The 23,292-nt window shown below is 41.4% G+C and overlaps 1 protein-coding gene and 5 non-coding genes across 6 annotated transcripts; 1 reads left to right on the top strand and 5 right to left on the bottom strand.

Moving 5' to 3' along the window:
- The first annotated feature begins 909 nt into the window (after positions 1–909).
- Positions 910–998, top strand: trnay-gua. The gene is given in 2 exon segments: positions 910–946; positions 963–998. It is a non-coding gene; the product is annotated as a tRNA-Tyr (tRNA).
- Positions 999–3,413: 2,415 nt separating this feature from the next.
- Positions 3,414–3,486, bottom strand: trnaa-agc. Its single transcript has one exon. It is a non-coding gene; the product is annotated as a tRNA-Ala (tRNA).
- A 345-nt stretch (positions 3,487–3,831) lies between these two features.
- On the bottom strand, positions 3,832–3,920 carry trnay-gua. The gene is given in 2 exon segments: positions 3,832–3,867; positions 3,884–3,920. It is a non-coding gene; the product is annotated as a tRNA-Tyr (tRNA).
- A 256-nt stretch (positions 3,921–4,176) lies between these two features.
- Positions 4,177–4,265, bottom strand: trnay-gua. Its single transcript is given in 2 exon segments — positions 4,177–4,212; positions 4,229–4,265. It is a non-coding gene; the product is annotated as a tRNA-Tyr (tRNA).
- Positions 4,266–4,592: 327 nt separating this feature from the next.
- trnay-gua lies at positions 4,593–4,681 on the bottom strand. Its single transcript is given in 2 exon segments — positions 4,593–4,628; positions 4,645–4,681. It is a non-coding gene; the product is annotated as a tRNA-Tyr (tRNA).
- An 824-nt stretch (positions 4,682–5,505) lies between these two features.
- Positions 5,506–23,267, bottom strand: tmem214 (transmembrane protein 214). Its single transcript, XM_038726704.1, has 17 exons — positions 23,017–23,267; positions 17,152–17,342; positions 16,595–16,745; positions 16,338–16,472; positions 15,801–15,883; positions 15,468–15,573; positions 14,712–14,793; positions 11,419–11,520; positions 10,947–11,088; positions 9,859–9,950; positions 9,617–9,665; positions 9,296–9,403; positions 8,968–9,085; positions 8,729–8,825; positions 8,039–8,207; positions 7,784–7,935; positions 5,506–6,749 (listed from the first exon to the last, which is right to left on the bottom strand). Exons 1-17 carry the CDS (start codon positions 23,162–23,164, stop codon positions 6,623–6,625), a joined length of 2,052 nt encoding a protein of 683 aa, XP_038582632.1. The 5' UTR covers positions 23,165–23,267; the 3' UTR covers positions 5,506–6,622.
- Between the last annotated feature and the right edge of the window lie 25 nt (positions 23,268–23,292).

The raw sequence follows: 23,292 nt of genomic DNA, 5'->3' as shown, positions 1-23,292 counted from the left end.
ACCTGTTGGCTCTGTAGCTGAACTGCAGGGGGTCCAGGAGTGGGTCTGTAATGGATTTTAGGTGGAACAACACAAGGCGTTCAAAGGACTTCATAACCACAGAGGTCAGGGCGACGGGTCTGTAGTCGTTTAGTCCTGTGGTCCATGGTTTCTTGGGGACAGGGATGATGGTGGAGGCTTTGAAGCAGGCTGGCACATGGCATGTCTCCAGTGAGGTGTTAAAAATGTCTGTGAACACCAGAGACAGCTAATCAGCAGAGTGCTCCAGGGTGGATGGGGAGACAGAGTCCGGCCCAGCTGCTTTACGGGGTTTCTGCCTCCTAAAAAGACGTTGACTGTCTGTGATGGAGAGAGGAGGGTAGGGGGTGGAGCTGGCCAGCTCTGAAGAGGGGGGGAGAAGTGGTGGACCAAGGCTGAAGCTAATCGGAGGAGTCACGGGGGATGGTGTCCGATTGACTCTCAAAGCGGCAGTAGAACTGGTTCAGCTCATTTGCCAGGCAAGAATCGTTTATGGAGTGGAGGACTTTGGGTTTATAGTTTGTGATCTGTATGAACCCCCTCCAGACAGAAGTGGTGTCATTTGCAGAGGACTGGTTCTTTAGTCTCTCTGAGTACAGTCGTTTAGCTTCTCGCACCTCCCTGCTAAACCTGTACTTCAGCGCCCTGTACCCGGCCCTGTCTCCACTCCTAAATGCCTCCTCCTTTTCCAACCTTAGCTGTCTGAGTTTAGCTGTGAACCAGGGTTTGTCATTGTTATAACTCACCCTGGTCTGTGTTAGAATGCAGCTGTCCTCACAGAAGCTGCTGTAGGACGTCTACATCTATTTTTATGGCAATATGGATAAAATTATAACTTTATGGGCTAAGGTCCAGATCCGACTGCTTACAGACAAAATCTTACTGTCTGTCCCTTCGATAGCTCAGTTGGTAGAGCGGAGGACTGTAGAATATAAATATCAGACATCCTTAGGTCGCTGGTTCAAATCCGGCTCGAAGGAGGCAAAGTTTTTTGACTTAATAATGCTGTTTTTCCATTACCAGTACCACCAGTTTTCCATTACAGCTCTGTGAGCGGGCGGCTGGCCGGCCTCACACGCTCCTCCCGCGGGTTGGCACAGGCTTCCTGTATATAAAACTGTATATAAAAAGGTTTCCTCGCCTCCGAAGTAGGTATATATTGTCTATATTTTTTGGCATCATAAAGCCTATCTGGGGAGCAGGGCCGGCCCTGGCCAATTTGCTGCCCTAGGCAAGATTTCACCTGATGCCCCTTAGATAAGATATCCAATTCCTCCTAAATTTAAGGAAGTACATTTTAAAACAATAAATAATATATATCCCTCTAATGAGTTTGTAAAGAAAAGATTCAAGTTTGAGGTAGACAATTGTCATATCTGCAACATTTATGTTGAAACAACTGAACACCTGTTTTATGAATGTCAAATGGCTCAGAATTTATGGAAATCTCTTCACAGCATGTTGTCCTCCAGATCTATAAACATAGATTTCTTTTCATATCAAAATATTCAGATGGGTGTAATTCTACAAAATAAAAATGATGAATTTTTGGTAAATAATCTAATTATAGCTACAAAATATTATATACATAAATGTCGATTTGCCAAGTCCTCCCCCACATGGTCTGCATTTAAAAATGAACTTTTGCTGTTTCAAAACCGTCTTAAAAAGGTTGAGAATGCCCAGGCTAAAAAACTGTATAATCGTTTAATATCACTTCAGATGAGCTGAGTCCCTCTTTTTGGTTTGTTTATGTTATTATTTTGTTTTAGTTTATTTTTATTGTTTTGAGTTCTTTCAGTCTAAGTTGTTCTCCCTTGTCATGTGAACAGTATAGAAAATGTCTTTTCAGATGATTTGCAGGAGGTGTGACTCTTAGTTTATAATACAATAAGGATGTCAAATTTTTCTTCTTTGTCAGACGTCTTTATTGTTTATTGTAATAAGAAAAAGTTCAATAAAAAAAAAAAAAAAAAGTTAGCTGTTGGTTTACTTTTTTATTGTGATGGGGCTATATGTAAGTTTTTCAATGAGATTACTTATTAATAAATCAATCATTGCTTTATTGTCAGTGGCCTCAAAACTCACTTAGAAATGAAGCACACGCCTGTTTTCTCCGTTGCTCGCATCAGCCACTATTCTGCTTTTAATATGAGGTCTCCGGGTCGGATTCAGCTCTGAATATATCGCTTTCCACATTACTTCACCAGTTAACGCGACCCATATTACTATCCTGTGTACCACTATTGATTTAGCTATTACGCTACACTAGCTCGGACCTGCAGCTGTTTGCTTAACGTTCAGTTTAGATATAGATTCAGATACAAAGCTTCTCTAACGTGACCCACATAACATAAAACACTGCAACAAAACGGTCACAACAACACAGAGGAAGAGCCATCCACTAACACTAGTTACAGTAAAGTTACTTACTGCGGTCTAACTGTTACAAAGTGTGACACAATCTCAATATAATATTCAGTCCAGCTCACTAACCGTTTCATTATCATCCAATACATGTAGCTGCGCTGACATTGCTGAGCCTCCGGAGACAGATTAAAGATAAAGATGTTTAACGTTACTGAAAGGCGAGCTAACGATGTAGCACGTCGGCTAAATGCAGTAAATGTAACGTGATCATGTAACGAGCATGGATTAGTTCAACCTACAGTTGATAAAACTACTAACTTAACGTTGCAGTGGGAGTTTACCTGAGTTTCCAGCTCTGTCTGTTCTCCCTGTCAGATAACCGCTGTCACTCTGCCTTTTTTCGGGAGTATTATGCTGATATGCGGCGCCGGAGTTGATCTGCCTCTGCGACAGAAATGTTGAATTAACAGAGCCTGAACATGTCTGGAGAAAAGCCACAGCCTGCATGCTGCACGTTTATTGTGGTATTTCACTATGAAACTGGTTGAGTTTCGGATTATGCTCGCTCATGAGTTCTTATCTGGATGCACAATCTTAGTGGCCGCTGAAAACTACATAAAGCCCCTTTTAAGCTCAAATGGTAGAGCACTCGCTTAGCATGCGATCCTCGATCCGCATCCTCCATCCCGCTTGCTTGCTTTATTCCTTTCTGTCTCCTGAGAAAGGATGTCTCCCTCTCTGATGATGCTGGAGCTTCTGATTCAGCAATGAAATAGGAAAGTTAAGGGAAATTTAACTTACAGCACTAAACGACAGATCCTCATTCATCAGACATTTTAGGTAAAGCTTAAACATTATATCTTCATCAATTACATAGGACATATTTCCACAAAAAGTCAAATAGACATGTAGGCTATAGAAAATATGTTAATCCATTTTGCATGTAGTGACTTATGCAATAAACTATTCAACAGAGAAGCAGTTTAACACATTGTGATCAACACAGAAAGAAAAAAATAAAGTATTGGAGGATGCGGGCATCGATCCCGCTACCTCTCGCATGCTAAGCGAGCGCTCTACCATTTGAGCTAATCCCCCATGAGGCACTGCAAATCATTCACGTCAAGTTATGTGTCTTACACAGCAAAGGTATTTGTGTGTTATGGTCGGATAAATATCTGTTACACAACAACAAGGCAACATCGTTAACCGTAGTAAAGTCAAAATGTGAGTATCTGTAATGTAACGTTAGCACTATAACTATATAACTTAAGGTATTTTTAAATTAAAAATAAATAAGGTAAACTCTAAAATAACGTTAACAGCAAACCCGCGTGACGATAGCGTGGTAGCTCGGCTAAGATTGCCTGACATACGACTGCAGTAAGTGTGCGTTTTGTTTATTGACGTTTTATTGCTCTTTTGAAGATAGAAAACTTTCCCTCCTTCGAGCCGGATTTGAACCAGCGACCTAAGGATGTCTGATATTTGTACTCTACAGTCCTCCGCTCTACCAACTGAGCTATCGAAGGGGTTGCTGTGACATCAGCCTCTGCAACCAGTCTGATTGTTTTTGTACTTTAACCATAGACACACACTTAACTTATTTAGTAAAGGTATATTTAGATAGGGTCTGACATTTTCCTTTAGGAGCAAACAGCTTTTTCTCCGGTCATTTGGCACAGCTCACAGTACACACGGGTATCGATAGCTTGCTAGCACGGCTGCAACAACTACCGTTAGGAATTTTAGACTACGTTTTATCCCGTTAAAGAGAAAAAAATTACCTCCTTCGAGCCGGATTTGAACCAGCGACCTAAGGATGTCTTGTGTTTTTCCTCTACAGTCCTCCGCTCTACCAACTGAGCTATCGAAGGGGCTGGTGAACCACTGAATCCTGTCTCCAGTCTGATTAGGAACTTGAGTTAAAAGTTTTGTCGTATCTTCTCACACACACTTAACGCTTTTATTGGTATATGTTACCAAACTAGGTGTATTTAGGTAGGCGTACATATATTAATTCACAATTCTTTTCTGTCTTTCTTTAAAATAAAAGCCTAAAACTACAGTTGTTTCTCTGCTAACTTTGCACAGTGAAGCTAAATGTAACCAAGGGTAACTGCAGCTTGTTAGCGGCAGCGATACCCCCTCAGGTCATACGCATTTTGGTGCCGTATTATCCTGTCAAAGATAGAAAAGGAACCTCCTTCGAGCCGGATTTGAACCAGCGACCTAAGGATGTCTTGTGTGTTTCCTCTACAGTCCTCCGCTCTACCAACTGAGCTATCGAAGGGGCTGGTGCTACAGGAGAAAAAGTTCTGACTATAATCGAACCTTGAACCCTTCTGATGATGAAATTGATGCATTAAACTTTCAGCTAATCTCAGCTAGTGCAACAGTGGGTTTATAGTGCTGTGGGGCAACCTGCAGATTGTATCCACAACCTAAAAATGTACTATACTTCCACCTCATTCAGCTTGGTGCACCCTATCGCACTGCATCATTGCAACTAGACTGCATGGCCAGATTAACGTGTGTTTGGGGGTCATGCTGCAGGGATTTTATGTTTTTGACCACCCAGACCCGTAATCCTCCTGCTACCCTCCAAGTTCCCAAGTGTACAGACCACACACACTAGGCTACACACCCATTTACCCCAAAATCAACGGCTTTGATGAAATAATACAACCAATCCCCAGGTTTTAACTGTATATAAACAAACCATAAAGGCCTTGAAATCTAGATTTGTGTCCCCTCTGCAAGACAGTAGCTGCCCTGGTTTATAGTGTACTTTGGTGGTGGTCATTCAGTCAAAACCAATTGGGGACGCTGCATTTCCTAGTTGGTAGTCCAGCTTTGTATTTATACTCGAAGTAAAACAACATACGTTTATCTTATATTCACAAGCTTTATCGTAATCCTGGTAGAAAGCTATAATACTGTTGAGCCTAAATACATTACAGTTAATTGTTGATTTTAAAAACAGTAGTGGCTGTTCGTCAGCTTTCGATCATACATGTTCCTCATCGGCTGAGTTGTCATGGATTTATCGGACTGTTTTCTTAACCACTTTTCTTACTCGAGTGGAAGAGATTAACTAACCAACCCACAACAGTGAACAGGGTTAAATCTTTATTATAAATCACTCACATTACAAATTAAGACATCAGTCATTGCCATTTCCACCCAAAGATCTTGTTTACAAGGAGGGATTAGTGAATCAGCTGGTCAGAAAGGTTTGGCTTGGCCAGAGGAGAGGTTTTTTATTTTATTAAACGGGGTTAATCACGATCCCGTTATTGACAGTAAGCTTGTTGATCCACACAGGCACGCACACAAACAACAAAGAATGCTACCAGCCTTCACATACGAGTACTGCTTTTGGCTCATGTTGAGCTACTGATGGCAAATGAAAAAACATGAGACAGACAGATGATGAAGCAGAAAAGACAAGACGAGGAGATGTGCAGGACAGACGAGACAGCAGGTAGATTTCTTCTTCTGGACTGATGTGAGATTCCTCGTGTCCCGTTCGGTCCACACCAAATCTTCTGAAAGAGTCTTTTCCCACCACATCTTTCCTGATGAAGGCTTTTACAGTGTGAGCTGCTCACTGGACAGCTATTCAGGTTTGCTGAAGGCTTTACTGAGGCTGACACATACACACACGACCATATTGCATCTGATCCGACTTCATAGTGAGCTGGACCAAGCCTGGGAGATGTAGTGGCCCCCTTAGCTGATGAAGCTTTCAGTGGCTTGGAAAAGTCTGGAATACCTTTTTTTTTGGTCTTTTCACTGCCCTTTTAAGTTTCATAACACTTTTTTTTTTACATCTTTAAATAAAAACAGTTTATAAATCATCTACAAACATAGATTTTCTATAAATTACACATTTTGTTTAACCCAAAGGTTAAAGCAATAGCTGAAATTTGCAGTAGAAAACTCAGAGAAAGAGAGACAGGTCCTCTGCGCCCAGTAGTGACAAAAAGGATTGGTAGAAAAAAAAAAAAAAAAAAAACATCTATACAAGAGCAAACTGATTTAAAAATTTTGCCAAAACAAGAGATAGAAGGGTCCTTTTGAATGACAGTTTGTTCGTCTGACCCCAGTGTCCAATCACGACTTTAGAGGGGAGTCGGTGCACTGAAAGGCAGCCTCAGGTTGGGACAGTGTGAGTGTGTGTATATACGTGTGTAACTTCATGTGTATGTAAATTAGTCAGCATCTGTGATCACGCTCGTCTCAGCAGCTCCTGAGCCCACGTCTTGACGGCCGAGGTTGTGTGTTGAAGCAGCTGCCACGTTGAGTTGGTGAAGGACAAAGCGTGGCCCTGCAGACATGATACTGACACCTCACCGCTACAGGAAAAACAAAGAAAAAGGAAAGCATGTTTTTGAGAGTTTGCTCTTAAACAAAAACACTAAATGCAGCTTTTTGACTTGAATATCAACTGGATTAATGTTTTAGCAAGTAAAGATCGGTTTAACTGTCAATCCTTTGTAAATGTTGGTATGACTTTGCCCCATTTATATAAATTTGGTATCAACTAACGATTATTTTCATTACTGATTAAACTGCCAATTATTCTCATACTTGGTCATTTAAAGCTGGTGTAGTGTGTATATATATATATATATATATACACACACACATACACACACGCCTCTGTCTGGCGAGCGGAATGATGATGCAATGAATAGTGACGATTCTCTCTGACCAATCAGTAGTCTGTTTTAGTATCGCCTCAGCTCGCTTGGAACCTCGACGGAGGTGATACAAAAAAAAAATAAAGTACCTGGAAACAGGTAGAACTTTTCCACAATTGACAATCAAAAAAAGGCGAGTCGAGCTGGTACCGTGCAGTGGAAATGGGGCTTTAAAAAATCTGTTATCTATGGCTGTCACAGGACTGTAATAAGCACAGCCAATCATTTTATTTGGTCCGAATGAAATGATTGGCTGGCCTACCTACCTGCTGCCTGTGCACTCATTGTGCATGAAAATATGGGGGAGTGGCTTTGCAGGGAGGCCTGAAGGGACAGGGTGGGATTTTTTCAGTTGGATACTTTCAACATCTGGCTGCTGCTAGCTTCTCCAACATTGCCTACCACAGCTTTAAAATAAAACAATTGTAAAGACTAATTAAGCCAGAGGTATTTTTGCTTAAAAATGATTAACCAATTGCACAATTGTTGCCAATAAATGTTTCAATCAACACCAAATAATCGACTAATCATTTTTCAGTTCTTATTCATACATAAAAGGGTGAAAGGTGTGTATCAGAATAAGTAGTATTTTTTTAATGCCAGATGTAAATGTAATCCAACCAGCTCACATTCAGGAAATAAGTGATACAACATAAAAGTGAAAACGAAGCCTATCAAGAACTGACTTGCAGGACTCCTGTAGGTTGGTCCATGCTCGTTGTAGCAGGTCAGATATGTACGCCAGTGCTGGCAGAATGTAGTTCTGATAGAGGAAGAGGAGGAGCTCCTTTAAATACTCCAACATCTCGAACACACTGTCTGGTGTATTGCTGTTCACCTGGGCAAAAACACAGAGGGCAGGACACAAGTCAATCATATAAAATATGAGTAACATTCAATCTGTCTCATCAAATCCTAAAATCAGCAAGCAACAGTCTTACCCATTCTATGGCCTGTGGCGTCTTTTCTTTGACCCAGAGAATAAACTGTGCTGTGTTTTCAGAGATGAAGATGGCTGCTGATTTTGTCTTTTCCAAACCTTTTTCCATTAGTGGCCCCAAAACCCGCACGCACTCAGAGTAATAATGAGGAGTGTTTGTCTCCAACCAGCTACAGAGAATAAAAAACAAAATACATAACAAGTAAAAAACATGCATAAACAACAACAATAATAATAACAGTCATGGAGTTTAAAGATTTGTCATGGTCCATTTGGTCATCAGGAAGTTTAAATTATTTAGTGCTTCAAGACAAAACACACAGCTGCACATACATACCTGCTGGTTTGTAGTAGAGTATGTAAATGCATTTACAATCATCACCTGAATAAAGTCTTGTAGGATATTTTACAATACCTATAAATTAGCAGTGTACTTAGTGGCAACTGTATTAGGTACATCTGTACAATTTTATACAATCCAATATAACAGCCCTGACATAAAACCATCTAAATTAATTAACAGCTCTCTGACAAAGTGCTTTGTACAGCAGCACTAACAGGAAGTGAATCCGATTAATGCAGAGCTATTTTTATGCTTTGTATAAAGTTACTAAATATACAGTTTATTGGTCAAAGGCTTGCTTCACACACATTAGGAGTAAAGCATGAATGTCTGAGGGTGAGGTCGTACCTGATACCCTGTTTGGAGTAGACTGTTGTTTTGCCCCAGGCCTGCTGAGATACGGCTGTGACCCCTGAGTTGCGCAGATACTTGGCTGTGGTGGAATCTGAAACACACAACACACATTGTAAGACCTTAAAAAAAAACAAAAAAAAAAACTAAAACAAGGTCCATGGAAGCAGCCTTGCAAGTTCTGCCATAAAAATGAAAACTAGTGATTGTGACGAGTAAACAGGACACGGACAGACCTGCGAAGGAGCCGTGGGATCTGATGTCATGAGCAATGAATCCGGCAGCAAACACGAGCAGGACCATGAGCAGTTTGGACCAGGGGAACCCATGACCACGCATCTTTACCTGCAGATTCTGGAGACAGAAGAGGAAATAAATAAATAAATAAATAAATACATATATAGACCATTTTGTGTCAAATATTGTCTTAAATCAAACCCACACTAAACAGACTACATTTGGTTACATACAAGTTTTAATCGTTAACTGATCTAATTCCGAACATCTTATTGTTAAACATGTTTTGTGACTTAATTCAGCTTTTAGAGTGACTGTTTGTCTCACCTGGCACAGGCTATTGCACTCCTGAAGTTCCTGAGATTCAACAGAGTCTCTCATCTCCTCATTGGTCACTTTAAAAGACTGGATAGTTTCTTCAAGGTTCTTTTGGAGCTAAAATATGGAAAATAAAGCACAACTACAAGATGATTTAAGATACAAGCATTTATTCTAAACTCTGAATCTGCCTGCTGCATCACACAGAGTTCAGAGTTCTCTCTGTTCCAGCAGAAGTGTATTAATGCTCCAATTAAAGTCTAAATTAAATCAACAGGGAGGTGAGTTTGGTTTATGGACCGTCAGACCTCATGGTAGGAGGAGTCGTACCTTTGGTGGCAGGATATTCCACGACTTTAATAAATGGTTCAACAGCAGACTGGAGAAGAAAAGAGGGAACAATGAACAGAGAGAACAATGAACAATCAGCTCTATCAATCAGTATATAAATGGCTGAAAACACAGGAATCATTTTGATTTTCAATTGCATTTCACATGCTTTTGCCACAGAGCAACACAAATTCTTTCTAATTCTCACAATTTCAAAGGAAAGAAACAGGTGTATGACTCACCTGGACTGGGGTAAGTGTTTGGTATAGAGCTGCCTCCACACTCCTAGACTCTGTACATCCACACACAAACACTCCGTCATACTGCTGAGCAGCTGCAAAATAAACATGACAGAGGGGAAGAAAGACTTAAATTCTCTTGTTTTTTTTAAGGCTATAATTCTCAAGAAGTCCTTCTTTCAACTCCCAGAGCATAGCTGAACAAGAAAACATCTGGTATGCACTACAGGGCCGGAGGTACCATCCCCTGCTGAAATCTACCACTGACTATAGAACATCATGCTAATCATCTTTTTAACTTCCTCACTTCTTTTAGTGAGGATAGCAACAGCACTTACCCATCCTTAACTTCTAAATAATTAATGCCCTGACTGTAAGGGCATGTATACATCTTAGCAGGTTGTAGTACTGACAGCATCACCATGGGAATGCTTGTTTTAATTATTTATTATTATTACTTAATTTACTTTTCTTTCCTAAGGTGGTTACTGTTCTGTCAGCTCATCATCCCAAATTCTGACTGTGATAACGAGATGGCACTGAAGTACTGAATTCTTGATTTGATGAAGATGACGATTAATCAATAGCGATAAACAGAAGAAGATCAAGATCACACCCTACTCAAAAATATGTCTTGTAGCTATATTGCATAAGTAATGCTACTACTGTTGAAGAAGATGATGGTTTCTGGTTGGTATATAATTGGCAAATGGCCGCTACAGAAGACAATGTCCTTTCATTTTGAGAGAGACTAAAACATCATCTTTTTTTACATTAAAAGGTGACCAGGAAATACGGTCCTCAAAAATATTTAATCTGTTTATCGATTAAATGAAGGTGCTGGATAGTGGTTTCAAGAGTTTACTTTCCTTTATGCTTAGACATTTGCCGTTATGCTATCTTGACTCTTTATGACACTGGTCACTATAATGAGGCCATTAACCACATACTGTTTGATCAATTATAAGTATGATTTAAGCTGTTGCACTGAGCTGAAGTACAATCAGACTTCTTTAGCAGCAGTATCACGTAGAAAAGATCAGTTCTGATACACATAAGTGCGTCTGTGTGTACACGTGTGTGGGTCTTACCTCTCTCTTCATATCATCTGGACAGTGCGGCGTGGCTCTTGATAGAAATGATGGCAGGTATGTGTGTAAGGTGGTCTCTGGTTTGGCTCCAAATGCGAGTGCCTTCAGTCGAGGGTACAGACGCCTCAGCTGCTCCTGCAGACTGAACACAAACAAAAATGGCTTTCTTACAGACAGTCACTGGGAGGTAGAAAAAAAAACGCACTAAGCTTTGGTCAATGTGTTCAAATAGACACATGAGAAATACTTTTACTGAAATAAAACATTTGTCATTTGCAAATGATGATGTCATTTCCCCAGTCGGACAAGAAGTGACATTCCCAATAATCTTCTTAAATCCCCTCCAATGGCTACAGTGCACGCTGTCACTCTGCTACTCTCGTCCCAAAGTCCCATCTTGTGGATGTTGGATTAGATGTAATTTAGGGTTAAACAGGACTTGGTATTGGTGTATGCATTAAGCTACATTTACCTTGGTGACAGGGCATTCTTGGGCATGAAGGCAAAATCCAGTAAAGGAAAGAACTCTTTAGGACCCATGATGCCAAATCCCTTTGTCAGATTTGCATGAAGTCTGGGAAAAGAAGAACAGGAGTCAAGATATACATTTACATTACATTTACTCATTTGGCAGACGCTTTTATCCAAAGCGACTTACATTTGAGGAACAACATACAATCATTAACAGAGGATAAAATACAGCACAAGATGTACAACTGACAATACATATTAATAAAAGTAGCAATAAATGCTAGTAAGCGCTAATGGCACGTATCGTATCAATGGGGTAAATACCTAGGAAAAGAAGTTAGGTTTAACAAAAAGTGCAATCAATACAAGGTAATTGTAGGGGATAGAAGAAGAAGAGCACAGGAAGTGCATGTTAGATGTTAGGAGTTCGAGGTGTAAGAGGAAGTGTTCTTGGAAGAGATGAGTTTTCAAGAGCTTCTTGAAATTAGAGAGGGACGCCCCTGCTCTGATGGCATGTGGTAGCTCGTTCCACAATCGTGGTGTCACAGATGTGAACAGCCGGGACTGGGATTGCTTTGTGTGAAGGGATGGCAGAGCCAGGCGGCGTTCGTTGGAGGAGCGGAGTGGCCGAGAAGGAACATAAACTTGTATTATGGAGTTTAGGTAGATGGGTGCAGACCCAGTAGTCACTCTGTTTGCAAGCATTAGTGACTTAAACCTGATTCTGGAGGCCACGGGGAGCCAGTGGAGGTCACACAGCAATGGAGTGACAAGCGTCCTTTTGGGCTGATTTTTAAAAAAGACACGCTGCTGCGTTCTGAACCATTTGTAGGGGTTTCACCACACAAGCTGGAAGACCCGCTAGGAGGGCACTGCAGTAGTCGAGGCGAGAGGTAACCATGGCCTGTACCAGAAGCTGGGTGGCATATTGAGTGAGGTAGGGCCTGATTTTTCTGATGTTGTATAGAGCAAAGCGGCACGACCGAGAGCAGCAACATGGTCTGAAAAGGAAAACTGGTCATTAATCATGACACCCAATTTTCTCACCACCCTTGTTGGAGTGATGGTTGAGGAGCCAATTTGTAGTTTGATATTATGGTGGATAGATTGCTTGGCTGGAACGACCAAGAGTTCAGACTTAGCGAGGTTTAGTTGAAGGTGGCAAGCCTTCATCCATGCAGATGTCTCTGAGGGACAGTTCGTGAACCGCGCCGACACGGTGGGGTCGTCTGGCCAGGAGGATAGGTAGAGTTGTGTATCGTCTGCGTAGCGGTGGTAAGAGAAGCCGTGCGAGCAAATGATCAGGCCCCACCTCAGTGAGGTGGTGTAAATTGAGAAGAGAAGGGGCCCTGGCACTGAGCCTTGGGGTACCCCTGTGGAGAGGCAGTGGTAGGAGGATAATAGTCCTTGCCACAAAACATTGTAGGAACGCGCCGAGAGATAGGATTCAAACCACAGAAGTGCTTTACCCGAGATGCCCATTGCTGAGAGTGCAGATAGGAGGTTGACTGTCAAAGGCAGCTGATAGGTCAAGAAGGATAAGAACCGAGGATTGGGCTGCAGCTTTAGATAACCTTAGGGCTTCTGTTACAGACAGAAGAGCCGTTTCAGTAGAGTGGGCACTCTTAAAACCAGACTGATATGGATCTAGGAGGTCGTTCCGTAAGAGGAATTCTGAGACCTGTTTGAAGACTGCCTGTTCGATAGTTTTGGATAAAAATGGTAGAAGAGAAACTGGCCCATAGTTCTCAACTTCAGTTGGGTCGAGTAAGGGCTTTTTAAGCAAGGGTGTAACCCGAGCCCTTTTGAAAGTGGTCGAGAAGGTTCCTGGCCAGAGAAGTATTTATCACATGAGTGATTGCCGGGACCACAGTAGGAGATTCATAGGAATCGGGTCCAGTGGGCATGTAGTGGGACGGCTATGGGTCTGAGGTTCTGATACTTCGTTCTCCGAGAGAAGAGTGAAGTGCCGTTGTCCTGGGAGGGCATAGGAACAGATGTAGTAGGACTGCTACATGATAGGTTTTCCTGTACCGGGCTCACACAGTGGGAACTGACCAGGGGGGGAATAGAATGGTTGATTTTGAGAGATTTAGAGAATTGGCTAGTTATAGCCGCCACTTTGCCTGTGAAGAAGGCAGCAAAGGTATCAGCAGACAAGTTTGTGGGTGGAGGAGGTGCAGGAGGATTTAGTAGCGTTTTAAAAGTAGAAAATAATGTCATTGAGTCAGTGGCACTGTTTATTCTGTCATTATAGAACGCAGTTTTGGCAGCACTGATGCTTGTTGAGAAGGAGGATAGGAGCAGTTGGTAGCCCTTAAGGTCGGCAGGGTCTTTGGTTTTTCGCCATTTTCTTTCAGCGGCTCTGAGATCAGTACGTAGCCCAAGGATGGTATCAGTTAGCCATGGGTGGGACTGATTCGGGCAGGCAGGCTTGGTGGATAGAGGACACAGGCTATCCAGGCACAAACTCACTGTAGAGCAAAGAGATTGTGCGGCATCATTGACCTCGAGTGAGGAAAATGTGTTGAGGGAAGGTACAGCGGATGCTACCACTGAGGCAAAGTGACTGGGAGACAGGTTACGGAGGTTGCGGCGGTGTGAGAGACCAACGGTGCTGGAACAATGGGCTGTTCCTGTAGGCAGACTGTGAAATGAATGAAGAAGTGGTCAGACATGAGTAGAGGAGTGACAGTTAGGCACTCGGTGGGACAGTTTTGGACAAGAACAAGGTCAAGCACCTTGCCAACTTTGTGGGTCGGGCGGCTGAGAACCCGAGTTAGATCAAAGGACAGAATAAGAGACATAAAGTCTGTTGAGTTTGATTTGTCCAAGTTAATGTTCATGTCACCGAGGACAAGTAATGGACAGTCATGATCTGGGATTGAAGACAGCAGTGTGTCTAGCTCGTCCACAAAGTTGCCCACTTATCCCAGTGGACGGTAGATGACAATCACAGAGACCTTTACCGGAGCGGACACCATATAGTGAAACATTAAATCATTTAATTTATAAAAATATACCTAAACTGTTACAAGTGTAAAAAATATCATTATTAACTACTCACAAAATGAATTCAAAAGAAAGGCAAGATGATGGATATACTATAATAATGAAAGGTTAATTTAACTTTGGACTAAGGTTATAAAAGAAATGTAACGTTTTACCCATGAGAGACAGTACTTTGCGGTCACACTTTAGATGTAATAAGAAAACATATTGTTGTATTGTTTTTATTAATACCTAAAAGGAAATATGGAATATAGTGAGCCACAAATTCTCAGAAAGACTTACAGGAGAAGTCTCTCCAGATATGCAATGGCATACGAAGACAAGGACTTCACTCCCAGCACAGGAAGCATGATACCCAGCCACACTGAAACAGAAATAAAGAACTTTATTGATCGAACCAGAACCTTCTGTTCTGGCATTAAATGTGTCAAGAGTTTGCCCTTTTCTCTTTCAATTTGTGTTGTTGCATGTTTAATTATTGACTAAAGAGGACATAGACAGGACACTCTTGACTGCTTTGATAACTCGATTTGAGTGTTCCTACACAGATCACACACACGTTCTTGTGTTTTATTCTGATTAAATATCCCAAGTGCAAGATTATATGCATTACATTTTACATTGTAGCTTTCTGTAAACTGCCTGATAATGAGTCAAATAATGTTTTTCCTTGCTTTGGGCGAATTCTACTCTATAGCCTTATTTTGCAGATGAAGGTTGTTATGTACTCTTCCAAGAATATTCATCCTACCATGCCCACATACTGACACCCACTTCACAGCCTCACCAAACACAAGGCAAAGACCTGGAGCACAGCAGCTGAGTTGCTCGCAGATGTCTGTCAGTGAATGTGTTACTGCACCAATGTGCAACTGTTGCTTCATTAACCCCCAACCCAGAATGTCTGTCAGCACATTTTGTTGGGAAAGTGGGAGAAAGGGGAGACACATATTCTACATACCTAAAAGAAGTATAATGGTTTGTAGATGTGTGAGAATGCGTTTAAATTCTTTGGGTTAGTGTCTGACTGCCTATTACCTTTTAGTCCCTGGCTGAGGTCATAAAATCCAGCCTGGCCTAGAGCCCACATGATGGTCAGACACTTCACTGGACGATTCTGAACCGACCGCAACAACTCCAAATACTAGTGTAGAAGGAGAGAAGGGCATTACAACATATTATTGCAAAAGAAAAATCTCCAGTACACTGGACAAAAAGAACTGAAACGAGAGCAAAGTTAAATTAAGTTTTTAGAAAAGAAAGTACAACTTGTATTGTTACTTAATTTCTAAACAGCTACATTCTGAGCAGACAAGGGCAGTGAAGCAGTAATCGGACAGTCATCTGAAGGACACACAAACACACACTCACCTCTGGCAGGTTTTGGGTGGCTATTTTGGGTTTGTCCTGTAGGATAGCCTGAATGCAAACTCTGTAGCCATGCAGAGGTTCTCCTGGAAACACAAGAGAAAAGGCTGCTGGGTTTCTGTCTGTTCTTTGACCCCAGTGGTTCTCATATTTTGACCACGAGCAGAAATCAAGGTAAAATACTGATAAGATGAGGAGTCTTAAGATACTGACCATGCAATTACAATGTGTGCTGGTTCAAGGCCAGCTGGCCCTTTGTTGCAAGTCACCTTTTTTATCTCTACCCTCATTTCTACTGTCTGCTGTCTTATAAAGGCAACATAAAATACTGAGAAATATTCACAGATTAACCGTTCCAATGCTCTTCACAGAACAGCAGTGTCTAAATGGTTAATGTGACTTCATGATACACAACCTAAATTAATTTCAGAGGTGACCCAGGTGATAAAACCTGGTCAACACTCAATTGTACATTCCACACGTACACTGCAAACGTCTTATGTCTTGGTCCGCAGCACAAACCTTGATGTGAGCTCTTACCTGACTGCCTGTCCAGCTCCCTGAGCATAGTATAAACACAGTGGTCGAAGAAATCTGGCAGTATGTCACTACAACGTCCGATGAGGCCTTTGATCACGCCCTTCAGCTCTTTTCCTGTAAGGCAGTATGGGTAATCTGGGGAGAAAGGACAAAACAAAGTGGACATGAGATAAGCGTCTTTCGGGCTATATTGAATGTGCACAATATTTTCTTCTCAATCTTGCTTTAAAATTAAATAAACGCTGAGTCTGACTGACCGTGAGCATAGCTGCTGAGTGTGGGCTCAGCCTCTGGTGCAGTCAGATTGAGGTTGAGGTATCCTGCCAGGTCTTTGACCCACACTGATGGGTTTTCTGGGAACAGGGTCTGACTGTGAGCCAACTGCTGCTTCAGATCCCCAACATCCAACTAAAAAGAGAACAAGACAGAGAAAACATTAAGGCCGTTAACTCGGAAACAACACGTCCATTATGCAAAGATGAGACTGCGTTTGAGCATGTGATAGTTTTCTTTAAAGATGCCACAATGTAGCACTGTTTGTGTGTTTGTAGGAAGAAATTTAGAGGTTTTACAAAGCTTATTACATTTATTTTTGCCTTTCCATTCGCTGACAAAGATCAGCAAAATTCTTACACCACTTTTGAATTTTAAAATAAAAGTTTACCAACAAATGCATTTACGGATAAAAACCACACAGTTAATACAATAATTGTTTCTCTTAAAATTAACAAATTTCTAAGTCCAATTTCTCCACAACCAGGAAATGGGAAAAAAAAAAAAAAAAAAACGGTGCAGAAGTATGTGCATTACTCACAGCTTTGAAGGCTTCCTCGAGAGTCTTGTGAGTTGCGGGGGCGACAGTACTGCTAGATTGTGATTTCTTGGATGGTTTACTTGAGGGCTTTTTACTTTCAGTCTCCGCTGGTGGAGGAACCTGCTCCTTGTTCTGTTTCTTTCCCATCTTCTCAAAGCCGTCATAGAGTGTCTCCGACATCTTCAGGGGTTCTAAAGGAAACAAGACAGCAACAGTTAGACACAGCTCTGCCCACCCTGTGTCTTGAAAATCAAGTTAATCCATGAAGCCAAGGCATTCCCCTCCTCGGTTGCTTGCTGCCCTCACATTCAGTGCTTCCACCCTCCCTCTTTGGCTTGCGTAATGAGCTGATATTATCCAAGACAATATTCACTCATTACAATTCACAAAAGAATAAAGTTAAGCACCAGCAGCATTCAAGTAACTCCCTGCGTGTTACTCATTAAGACCCCATTCGTAAACAAACTGAGATTGACCAGTTTTAAGTTTGGAAGGTCAATACCAATATCCTGTGTGTACTGAGGCAGCTAAGTACCAGATATTTTAGACCTGTATACTATTAAATATTTAAACAATCCTCTTTTCAATTTCAAGTATCCGGTAAACCCCATAACTTTTATTTTTTGTTTCAGAGGACTTAAAAGCCTCTGAAAGGTTAAGGCTGATGTCATACTATTTTTCGTTCATTGTCAACAAATCCCATGTGAAGATCAAAACTGAAAAAGTGTTACTCCGTCAATACTTTCTGACTTCCCATCCCATTCTTTCCCAGGGAAAACAGGAATCCTAAAAAACAGGATAAAAATATCGAGTTCCTTTTTTGTTTTTTAACAAACAGCTAAGCATTGACATTTTTAGTAAACTTTACTCAAAGAGGAGAAACTACTGCATTGAACTATTTTCAGCCACGGATGAATACATATTTTGCACTCTAGTGAACATTTCTGGCAGCAGGACGGTGTATGTGCAGTGTTCCCCACATACTGACTTTACTTGGTCGGGCCGTCCAGGTATATTAACGGCAATGTACATTTGGCGATCCATTTTGCATTTAGCAGAGAAACACAGAGATAAACGTTATCTGATCTATAAAGCAGCAGTGAACGGTGAACACACCAGTCAGTGCAGATGTCATTCGGTACCACATTATTTTTTAACGTTTTGTTAGGCTACGTCATTAACAAGCCACCTCCTCATGCGGCGCACCTGCTGCTGAAAACAGAATTGCAACCAAGAATCCCAGTTGGACCAACCCGCACACTTCAGCATTGACAGAAGTCACCAGTTGTTCACTGATCTTTCAGCTGTACATGTTGCTGACGAACCTAAATCTATATCGGGTGTGTGTGTGTGTGTGTGTTGGCAAAACACAGGTCTGTGATGCAAAGAAGGGACTTGTTTCATCACAGTGCGAGTCTTTCAACATCTTAGTAAATTTCCCAATACAAACGTTTGTCAGTCAGGATAATTCTTCACTTCCCTTAACTGAAGTCCACAACAACAAGCAGACTGAGGCCCCGATCAGACAGAAAGCGTTTTGCAGGTTCGAAAACACTAGGCGCACAGTAATGCCTTTTTTGGTTGGCCTGACTCAGTCCTTTTCCCCCTAACAGTTGTTATTTCTATAAATGTTTCAGCTAAGTAAGAATAACCAGATCTGAACAGGGAGGAAGATAAATGCAGTAATCTGATCAGATGTCTTGATACTAAACAAATATGCTAAAGCGTCAGGAAGTCGGTCATTTCCAGCAGCAGCTCCTGACATGAGACAACATCTGCTACAGTGAAATACAGCAACAGGGCAATAAAATGTGACTACAGACTAGGAATTTTTGAAACATGTAAATGACAACTTTATAAAAATGTAGTATGAAACAAACGGACAACAGCAGACAACAAATTAATCAGTACTTGTTTGATGGCGGACTAGTGCTGGCCACAAACCAGTGTTTGTCTGGCATCCAAAAACATTCACGGTTGCGGTTGCTTTTCCAGATTATTAACTGTTTTATGTGTTTGTCATTTATTTTTTAAATGTAAATGGTAAATGGATGTAAATCTTGTTTTGCTATTTTTGTTTCCACCCATGTTTTATTATGCGCAAACTGAAAATACACAAAGACAGGTGGCTGAAAACACAACTGGATGCAAAAACTGACATTGAGGGTACCTTCATTTAAGGGAGGTAAATGACAAAGCATTTATGTATATTAAAAAAACACCAAATAATACGTTGGACTTGACATTCTTGACGTTCTGAAAGAAGAGCTCTTATCAGATATCGTTTAACGTGATGAGGCATGTAATGTGAAAGAAGTCCAATATAAGCATCATATCATGTCTTAAATGTGAACTCAAGGCATAGGTATTTATGTAAAATGCAATGACAGACATAAACTAGACCCAAATCTGCAGGGCAAACCTAAAGAAAACCTCTTATATTTTCTCCTTTATTATGAGATTGAGTGATTTAAAAAGAAGGGTCCTGGCTCAATGACAGAGTAACATTTTTCTTTCTGGTGTGTCCCTGTGAAGACACCACCCACAAAGAGTTGGGAGCCTGCTCTAACACATACAAAAGCCTCAAGCTGAACATGAGGCTGAAGGATTATTTTGAACAAGTTAAAAACCACAAACTCAACCATAACAGTCTCATGATTCAAGTATGGAAGGGAACTGAGATTTGGCAAAAAAGGCTTGTTGAAATAATCTAACAAGCCTTTACTGATCGTGTCTAAGAGTTTGTAGAGCCTGGCAAAGCTGAAGCACACTTTCAGGGGAAAGAATGAGCCTGGTTACACTGGGTCAACAGCAATTTAGATGAAATACCTCACATAAATAAAGGTGATTAGAGAGTTTTTACACCAAATGCAGCATTGTATTTCTTCTAGACAAAACTTTTACAGCACCTTCCCATAGTCATGGTCACTGTAATCAGAAAAGACAGACTTTGGACGGGTTCTGATAAAACTGGTGCATAAATAAATAGCCGTGGCAGAGTGAGATCTAACCTTTTCTGTCACCCATTATTTAAGTCGCAGCCATACCTGTGGAGAGGGTGCAGTAGTTGAAGGTAGTTGCTGGCGGCTTTACTGAATGTCAAGTAAGCTAAATATGAGAGGTCGTAGGTCTATTTTGTTCTACTAGGTTGGGCCAATAAGAAATCATCACACAATAAACAGCCAGAGTTAATAAGTTTACTGTGATGTTTTTCCATGGGCAGATTAACCTGATGGGGTCCCTATATACGAGTCATGTTTTTAGTGGGAATGGTAATTTTTGTAATTAATTTTCACTGAAAAAAATATAATAATAGATTTTTGCTAAGGTCGTAATCAAACAAGTTTATTCCCACAAGATACTCAGTGTACCGTCATAGATGAGTAAAGAAACCAGAAAATATTCACATTTAAGAAGATGGAATGTAAAAATGTCTCAGAACTATAAATTGATTATCAAAAGAGTTGGCAATAAATGTAATAGTTGACAACAAATGGATTAATCATTGCAGCTCTAATTTCAGTTAATTAAACATTCAGCCCTAGCGTTATACTACCAAGCTCCAGGTTTGCTGTATGGTAATTTCATTAAAAAGAATTCAAGAATCTGCAACATACGAAATCAACAATGATAACATAGAACTAGATTTTAACACAGGGTCCACTCTTCAAGATAGGGTTTCAAAATAAGGCAATTAACCAGAACACACCCGCAGGCCCTTTTTGATATTGTGCTTAGTTGTGGTGGTTAATTGGTTCATATTGATTAACGTACAGCTGAGCAGTTAAGTCTGGCGTTTTTGGGTCGCCCACTTTCGTCAGATGGTAATCAAATCCCTGCTCTAGGTCTGTCACGAGACCGTGACTACAGGTGAAAACTAACTAGGTGTGCTAGGTGTGCTGTATCAAGGATGGACAGGAGGAGGAGTACAGGAGCCTGGTAGAGGACTTTGTGAGGTGGTGCAGGACCAACCATCTGCAGCTAAACACCTCCAAGACCAAGGAGATGGTGGTGGACTTCAGAAGGAAGAAACCACATCTCCAACCTTTTTCCATTGAGGGGGTCGATGTGGAGGTGGTCAGGACTTACAAATATCTGGGGCTGCAGCTGGATGACAAGCTGGACTGGACAGAAAAGGAAAGGGCAGAGCTGTCTGTACTTCCTGAGAAGACTGGGGTCCTTCAACATCTGCAAAAAACTGCTGCAGATGTTTTACCAGTCTGTGGTGGCCAGCGTCCTCTTTTATGCTGTAGTTTGCTGGGGAGGAAGCAGCAAGAAGAGAGACGCCGGTCGACTGGACAGACTGATGAGGAGAGCTGGCTCAGTGGTGGTCTCAGAGCTGGACTCTCTAGTGACAGTGGCAGAAAGAAGGACCCTGGACAAACTGCTGTCCATACTGGACAAAGCCCACCACCCTCTGCACAACACCTTCATTGGTGGCAGACTGCTGTCCCAGCCCAGCTCCATCAACAGACTTAAAGACTCTTTCATTCCCCTGGCCATCCGACTGTACAACAGCTCCTAGTCATGGCAGGGAGGACAATAGACAAAAGAACAATTTCTACCTCCATCTGCACTCCGTTTTGCACTGTTTTACTGTGTTATAAGTTATTTTAATTCTATTTTAATATAGGTTTAATGTATGTATGTTTCGTATGCTGCTGGATACTTGAATTTCCCTCGGGATAAATAAAGTATCTCTCTATCTATCTAGCTATCTATCTCTCTCTCTCTCATTACCTCTATCTACCCAATACTGCAACAGTGCAGAACTTCAATTAGAGTATGGATAATTATACTGTTTTACTAAACGGTAAGGCTCGCCTGGAAATGCTTCAGTGTGCCTCTCAATACTTCCCAACTTCCCTTCACTCTCTGTGGCACTCTGCCTGAATCCAGTTAATTCCAACTGAAGACGTAACACTTGGAAAATGGGTCATGAATATATATTATTCAGCAGTTGAGGACTGTATGTTGAACAGATGTTAATCAAACATGAAGTACATTTTCAGCAACAAATTATTACACATTTAGTGCATTAATCTTTATGGGACCAGTTCACCCAGCGCAATGATGTGGCTCCTTTTTAAGTTAAATCAATTATCAAGATGGGGTTAAGGTATACAATCAAAAAGTTACTTATTAGTATGATCAGTGAAATGTCTTGTTTGTTCTTTTCATTGCAGTTGTTGACAATAAAAACATATAGAATATTGTCGGCCTAATTCTTTAATAACTCATGCAAAGGGGGGAACATTAGATTTAAATCACCACGTAGACAAATGACTGCTCAGAGCAGTGGCAGCTGACTCTGTAGGCTGAGTGTAATTAAGCTCATGTCTAATTCATTAGCATAACGTTATACAGGTCAGCTACCATGTGACAATAACACCCTGGAGGTGCATTTAACAGCAACAGAAAGACAAAAGTGTCACAAAGCTGCTAACACATGCTTCAGAGATACGGCTCCTTAATGATGACGTTGCCTGTGTTGACACCAAGGATGCTAGCAAGCTAACTGACTAGCACTTCCTTCGTATGTGGCAGGAGCACATGCACCAAAAAAGGCCAGTTATCTGTTATTTTTAAATTAACGCGACAGCAGAGAAGAAGAACCCTCAAACAGGTCAACAAAAAAATATCCTTGGAAGTAACGTCACTGCGCGATGCTATGCTAGCATGTGGCTAGCGTGTCAAATCATCATTAATATCTATTATTAAAACTACCGATTAGACACTGAACGTAAATATCAAAACAGACAATTTACTTCGTGGAAACAGCTACACAGGTTTTATTTGAACTTTTGAAGTGAGTTCAGGGTCACGGAGCAGCTAGCAGCAGCACAAGGGGCCGTGTTCACTTACCTCTGGATGGCTGGTTAGACTCGCCCAGGGCTTTCCTTCCCCCGGGTTTCTTCTCAGTCGCGTTCTTACCTCCTCCTGCGCTATTATTACTTTTCTTCCCTTTCTTCACTACCTCCCATTTACCGGCTGAGCCGTTATTTGAAGCCATGTTTCTGGTCCAGATGGGGTGTTATTAGTTCGGGTTACCGTGACTTCCCTGATTACTTCCTCCCAGCTGAAAGAAACTGAACGATTGGGCGCTCGCTCAACTGCTCCGAGCTACACGTCCGCGTGCCA

Source organism: Micropterus salmoides, unplaced genomic scaffold (assembly GCF_014851395.1).
Source record: "Micropterus salmoides isolate LMB-PRFRI ecotype aquatic unplaced genomic scaffold, ASM1485139v1 Ms_hic_scaffold_18, whole genome shotgun sequence".
NCBI lineage: Eukaryota > Metazoa > Chordata > Actinopteri > Centrarchiformes > Centrarchidae > Micropterus > Micropterus salmoides.
The sequence above is the reverse complement of the archived record's forward strand: the minus strand, read 5'-3'. Positions and strand labels throughout refer to the sequence as shown.